We start from the raw sequence: 7636 nt of genomic DNA, 5'->3' as shown, positions 1-7636 counted from the left end.
AACAGTTGAAAAAGGCGAAGACCAGGGGAGGTGCGCAAGTCTAACGTGCGATGTAAATTTTCCAGCAAAGAAAAGCAGAACCCAATACTTTAAAAGCGAGATTTTCAATCACGTTGATGGTTTCAACAAATGTCACGCAAAGTGAGAGAGCAGTTTGGTTTCATTCGCTTCTTTCGGTTCTTCTTTCTGTACGTCCTGAATAAAGTCAGCACAAGAAATTGCTCCCAAGTTCAATTAATCAGATTTCTTCCGCTACGGAGTGGCTTCGCTTCGTGATCCGAACTGCGCTAGGGGCAGGGATTCTCTGTCAGTTCCACACCGACCCTTGGCATGGGCCTCACCAATNGGGGGGGGGGGAGCAGAGTAAAAAATGTTGCTTACTATCTTCCGTTTAAACCGTTTGAGTCCGTTTACGATCGTCCTAAAAATTTCAGGATAGAAGAACGATATTTCTTTTTGATAATTGTTGGTGATAATACTTGGCACCGAGTGTCCTGAACTTCTCGTGGACTTCCTCAGCTTCTCTACTCAAATGCTATGGTAGTACCTCATTTAATCTACGACCACTTTCTTTCGAATTCATGTTGGACCATATTTCATCTTCCTTCAACACAGCCCCAGTCCTTGGAATGGACCTGTACAAGTTTTTAACAGCCTCTAGCGGAGTTTTATAACATTATTCTTGAAGAACATCTTCAGGCTGCTTTAGAGATTTTGGACGTGGGAATCTGTTCCTCTCTCTAGTCTCTAAAACTGACAGATTAGTTAAGTGATGTTGAAATCTGGTGATCTGGGAAGATGTTTAAGTTTACCTTCATGCTCTTGAAACCATGAATGAACAATTCCAGCTGTGTGAATGGGTTCACTGCAGCCTACGGCTCCTGTTTAACTTTTAAACACAAAACCGTTCTTGAAAACCCCGCCAACACTCAACTAAACAGGCAAATAGGTTGCTGGTGCTGCTTGGGTGTTGACTACAGAAGACTTCTCAAACAATTGAACAGAAGGTGCAAAATGGCTACGTTGCTTCATAAGTTATTTCTTATTTCAGGACTTCTGTCTTTGTTTCATGCCGCATATTCAGCTGCTCAACGTAAGCAGTGTGGGATATAACGTACAATAAAATAAATGTGAAGTGTAAAATGAAGTTGTTTACATGTTATAAAGACATTGTCTCCTTAACCTCATTTTCAATCAACCATTCTATACTTTTCTCAAACTCTGCATGATGGGGAAGAGGCAGTTACACATTGTTTATGTTTTACAGATCGTTCATACCTAAGGATTACGGAACAGAAATTTGTTTCTCTACCAATTGATGTGAGTACAGCCCCTAACATTACTGTTATTCTAGTATGCCCTAGGACATAAAGACGGCAACATCGTTTTTTATCTAGCTTGAAACACGAGTAAGAGTAAAGAATCACTTACGGGGACGAGTCACTTCTGTGATTTACTCAATAACTGGTACGAATGGTACTTGTATTAGTAATTTTGTATGTACTGTAGAACAAAGTGATATAAAAATAACAGGTGGCTGTAATTATATTTAATATGCCCTTCAGTGTCAGGTTATAAGTGGAAGGTAAAATTTGTTTTAGACTTTCAAACAATTATGTTAACGTAAGTGTAGATTTGTTTCCTCTGTGTGCCTAACTGACCATATTTTTTTACAAAATTTTCAAAAGTCCATCTGTTCTTGACTTGGAAAAGCCTGATCTTTTATATGTTATCACTTTTCTGTAATTTGGCCAGTTGTCTAAATTGTAATATTTTGGACAGCTGAAGAACTACAGGCTCTTCAAGAACGATGCTGATTTAATTAATTAGGTAGTTTTGTTTTCATTTTTCTGCATGGTTCCCACTTGTAAATATTATGGATAAAATTAAATATAACTTAGACATTGTAGGAATGTAGCAAATGAAGTTATTTATATTTCAATGCTAATAGCTTTAAATAAAATTCTTGATTAAAAACCAACCCCTGTTGGGTTAAATACCATTCAGGCAGGTTGTGGCTGTCAGAAATCCATTCTGGTTTGTGTCCAGAATTGAACTGTTGTGTGACGTTTCTAGTTTCTTATTCTCATTTTCTTTAATTTTGTATTCAACTCCATCATAACACTTTTATTTCTGTTTCCTTTATCATAAATATAATGCTTTGAAATTTATACCATAGTGATCAATTTAATCTCTATTTCATGGCATAATGCTTAATTAATTAAGCACTGGGACAATTTTTACGTTTTTTTTTATGGTTTCATTTCTTCTGATTTGTAAATGACTCTTGTAGTGATGTTTCTGTTTAGTACTATACATTTATGACACACAGCGATGGTATTTCAAAATTGCATGGTGGAACCTACATTTGCCAGCAGTATTATCTGGCCAGGTAAAAGGTAAAGTTGTCTTTGTGCTTAAATCATTAAGCACTACACCACGAAGGCATGTGGAGAAGTGGATGTATAGATCCACATTTTCTTGACCTCGGCACTAGATGGAGGTGAGTGGTCAGCTTCATGCCCAGGGCACTTTACCCCCGGTACTGATTGTGTAGGAGGCTGGGTGGGCCCCAGAGCTGGTCTTGATGACACAGAGAAGAGAAAATTCTTGCCCCTATCAGGATTTGAACTCTTGACTTCTTAGTCGTCCAGCCAGTTGCTATAGCAACTACGCTATCCCGGCTCCTGTTATCTGGCCAGAATATGTATATATGTTAGAATATTTCTGGTCAACTGTCATGTAAATTTAAAAGGGGCTGTTGCCTGTTAGATTTGTAGAAGCCTGTTTGGGGATTTTTCTGATACATATATGGGAGTATGCAGTAGCATAGTTGGTTGCAGCACTATACTACAAGCCGGAAGGTTGCGGGTTAGATTCCCGATGAGGTCACTGGAGTTTTCAATTGACCTAATCCATCCAGCCACACTATGGTCTTTGGGGTCAGCTCAGCCTCTAACAGAAATGAGTGCCAGGGATCTTCCTGGGGTGTAAAGGGTGGCCAATGCATAAGGCTGACAACCTTACTGCCATCTGTGAGCCGATTGTCTAGAAATTGTGAGAGCCTCGACTTTTCACAACCCTGTGGGCCTTCATGGCCTGTTACAGGGATAGCTTTACCTTTTTTTATGCTATATATATGAGAAGGTATTTTACATGTTATTTCTACAAACCATCCTTAAATAGAAATTCCACATTTTGTGCCTGTTTATGAAATCAGATTTGTTCAACTTTCAGATTCTGACACAAGGCATAGTGAGTCTGTTTGTGGCCATGTATGGGATCATGTACATTGCTGGAGACTTCAAGGAAATAAGAGCAACAGTAGATTTGGAAAATAAATCCTGGGAAACTGTAAGGAACATCCCTTCTTTCTATATATTCAACCACAGGGGCAAAGCGTTGTCGCCAAACTACATTCCACCCACACAAAAATCATCTTTGGAGGAAAATGATTCATAGCACTTGTTTGTTCCTGGTGGAAATGTGAATGTAAACTGTCTTAATGGATTGTTATATTAAGTTTGGAAAAGAGATTTCTACATAAAGTTGATTCTTTTATTAGGTAATTGCTTAAATTAAAATTCCAAATAATCTGTTAACTGTCATTTGTTGTGTATAATGTATAAGGACAAATTCCCATAAGTAGTTTCTTGGATGTATTTAATATTATGTTAATAGAAAATATTTTGAATGTATTGAATTGCTTCTCAATAATGTGTACAATTAAAAGGACCATGTCTCTTTCAACACAGCAAAATGGTGAAATACCACAATGAAAAATTTAAATCCAGAAACACTTGGCTGATGGTACCTTACAGTAGAGTTCTAAACGGAATGTGCAGAGTTAATGTATATTAAATTAAGGTGAACATCATGCTCTGATATGCGCCTTTTTAGCTTTAACGTTTTTTTTTATAACGGTCTTACCCACGTAGCCTAAGTATACTGACACCCTGATCAGTGTTTAGTAGTAATGTTTCGCTCTACACAGTTACGAAAATGTGAATGTATTTTTATGGTTCGCTTTAATGTTAAATAAAGGTTGTGAACATTATAAACATGCGGAGATATGTAAGAATGTGATATAGATCTACTCTTAATGCTTCATACACAAATCATTATTTTAGGAATTGTGCTTTGGTGCAAAGGTTCCCAACCATTGGTTTGCAAAACAGCAGACTCCAAACTCTCTGGTTATTTGACACATCATCTTATGGGAAGGATGAGATGCTAGTGAACAAGTCTGCAGTACTGATATCGTTGTTTATGAGGGACAGCAAACATTTCAGGTCATGTCTGAACTACCTGTGGGTTACAAGAAGTTTAAAAAAATGCCAAGAAGATGAGAAAAGCATCAAAATAATCACCATACATAATGTATTTGAGTAAGTAATTGCTGTACCAAGCATTAACGTTTGAAATGGTCTTATATTTGAGACACGTTTTAAAAGTTTCATCATATGCTATCAAGTATAAAATGACAGTTTAATTCACCTTACATTGGACATACAGCTCTTCATTACTGGACCACATATGCTCTTTGTTATGCAAGTTCTTAAGCCCACAGATACGGATAAAAATAAAAAGAAGAGAGTCTCCAGCTTGTGATACAGACTTTGCTGATTTGCATGTTCAGGAAGGTTGGGAACCATTTTTAATGATCTTAGCAAGTGCTTTTGAAATAGGCAAATATAAAGGAATTTTTGCTAAACTTTTGTTATACTGTCAATTAAATGGAACCACAGATGATGTTGAAATTAAACTGTTTTATTAGAAATGTGGTTCTCCTTATAAAGAAAAATTTTGTTGTGCACTATGCTAATAAAACAGTCTATTCCAATGTGTTTGCTCTTCTTACTTGCACAACTTTCTTCACAGCAGCTCTGCACACAGATGTTACATTCCAAATCCCCAGATACGTTACATCTGGTACACTAGGTATAAACTTTTTTTTATTGGTGCCTTACTGTGATGCTTTGGTTATGCACATATTAAATTATGACTCCTGTGCTTGCTCAGATTGGCTTCATCTGCAGCTGACAGCTTCATGAAGTGCAGATTATTGAAAATTTCCACCTTTATAAACATTTCTGTAGCTGTCAGCATGTGGCATCTGCTGGTATTTTATCAGAATCACACATGAAGGAAATTCTTCTCTGCATTTAGACGGGCTATACTACAAGACTGAAGGTTGCGGGTTCAAGTCCCGATTAGGTCATTGGATTTTTTTCAGTTGACCTAATCCTTCCAGTCGCACTAGGCCCTGGGGTTTACTCAGCCTCTAACAGAAATTAATTAAATAATATTCCTGGGGAGTAAAGCGCAGCTGGCGCGCAAGGCTGACTACTTTACCGCCATCTTTGAGCCGACTGTCTGGATAATGTGGGACCCTCAACGTCTCACAACCCTATGGGCCTTCACGGCCTGGTACAGGGATAGCTTTACTTTACTTTTTTACTTTTACCCATGAAACATGAGAAGCTGTGATATCGTTAAATGGTGGCTTCATACGGTGCTTCTAGCATTAAATAAATCACCAAGAACACTATTTGAATGCTACTCCAGATGGGTCTATCAAACCATGTTAAGTATGAAGGCTTTAAGAGGAAATAACCATGCTTCTTCACTGTCCAGTCGTTTATTTTTCCATTGCAGTCACATATCTTTCACAGTGCACTCTGCGAGTTCCAATTTGGGTGTTGCTTGCCAATGCCAATATTGGAATGCACCTCTGAACCACACAATCATCCTCTCATTGGATGTGAAATTCAGTCATTAAGGATGTTAAAATTCACAGCTGACTTCATATTTTTCCTCTTCAAACTGTAAGACCACACTATAAAACAGATTAATGTCCACAGAGTACCGTGGTCCCTATCTCTAACCACCATGACATTAAAATGAGTATTATACCCTGAAGACAGAGGTAAGAGATTCCTCCAAAACACCTGTAACCATCTACTGTCTGTGTGGGCACCCCAATATCAGAAATGTCTTCACAAGTACAAATGTAGAAGACAACCAGTAAGGCCAGTAAGACCATTATTGGAGGCACTGACAACAATAACAAAGTCAATGTGAAAAGGGAATCAGGAAAGGTTGTCTTGAACTGTTACTGTTAGTCTGAACATACACAGTATGTAATTAGAAAATGCACTTACCATAACACTGATGTTCCTTCTGACAGTAACTGGTACGGGAAGTGGGCATAACAAGTCCTTGAACATGTTGACTACAGTGCAGGTACAGTTTCAAACTAGATGTTCATGGAGTCCCACAAGAGAAGTGATCCTAACAAAATAATACAAAAAATTCCCAAAGTAAGTGTTTTATTTTTTCTGTTATATACCAGAAAGTAATACTGATTCATACAAACTTTACACAAATTTCAGATGAAACACTAGCAAAGTACTGTAACCTTAATTTTTTCAACATAATTACTAATAAAACTCTAACAAAGAGCACTTAGCACCAAGCAAGTTCTATAGAATAAACAGGCTGACTAGATTACCTGACTTTCTAACATAAAGAAGGCCATTAAGTAATAAAAGTAATTTTAACTTCTATTTTATGTCAAAGCCAGAAATTATAAAACTTTCAGTACTGTTACATTTCCAGGTGACAGCGAAGTGAAATGGCAATAAAAGAATATATCTCTAAATTTATGTGCCAATGGTAAATTCTGGCCAATTTTTAATTATAGAAAATAAAAAATTGGTTAACTTCCAGAGGGAAAGAAGACAAATATATTTTTATTTAACTTCATATAAAATCTTAAATCTTTTCGGCAGAATGTCCCTGAATAACCGAAGACAAAAATTTCATGTTAACTGCTCTGCTTACAAGAACTACAACACCTCAAAGCCATAAGGCCATAGGACATTTAAACCCTACCCATTTTTGTGGATGGAGGACACTTAAAAATTTGCTGGCATGTTACACGCCTTAGATGAAGCTGAAGGTTTAGGCAATGAAAACATAATGTTTCCATATTGATATCAGCAGCACACTTTTGGTACAGAAACAGCTACACACAAAATCAAATCAACTGTACCAACACCTCGGAATTTATTCCATTTGTGTTAATAATTTCTTCTAGTACAGATTCTGAATTTGTTCAATTTGCCAAATGTTTTACATGTCTGTCATATTTTAACATATGAAAATGCAATATTTATGGAGATGTTTATAATTTATCTCCATATAAAGTATTACATTCCTGGAAATATTATATTTTAGCATCATATCATGTGTGTGAAATTTCTTTATTTTATTCTGGCTCAACAGGAACTATGGCTACACCATATATTCATCAATTCAACCAACATATTTGGCTCATTAAGCCATCATCAGGTATCTGACTTTTTATATTTACCTGTATTTGTCTGCTAGAATTCCTACATTTGCTATTGTTTACACATTGGAATACTGGTTTTTTAGTGATATGCCATTATATATAAAAAGGTGTGTTCATCTCTAATATTTCACAGAGCCTCAGCCCTGGTCCTCTCTTCTCTATATCTGTACCATTTTTCTCTTACACACTGCGCACTCATCTATCCCAAATGTGAAGGCAGCATGTTATGTATCAAACCAGATGGCATTACACACCGGAAGACAATGTTCTTGATAC

At 36.8% G+C, this 7636-nt stretch overlaps 1 protein-coding gene across 1 annotated transcript; it reads left to right on the top strand.

Moving 5' to 3' along the window:
• Positions 1-977: 977 nt before the first annotated feature.
• Positions 978-4845, top strand: LOC111869119 (membrane magnesium transporter 1). Its single transcript, XM_023860345.2, has 3 exons — positions 978-1093; positions 1268-1320; positions 3238-4845. Exons 1-3 carry the CDS (start codon positions 1015-1017, stop codon positions 3460-3462), a joined length of 357 nt encoding a protein of 118 aa, XP_023716113.1. The 5' UTR covers positions 978-1014; the 3' UTR covers positions 3463-4845.
• Positions 4846-7636: the final 2791 nt, after the last annotated feature.

This window comes from Cryptotermes secundus, unplaced genomic scaffold (assembly GCF_002891405.2).
Source record: "Cryptotermes secundus unplaced genomic scaffold, Csec_1.0 scaffold404, whole genome shotgun sequence".
Classification (NCBI taxonomy): Eukaryota; Metazoa; Arthropoda; class Insecta; order Blattodea; family Kalotermitidae; genus Cryptotermes; species Cryptotermes secundus.
This window is presented reverse-complemented; position numbering and strand designations above follow the sequence as displayed.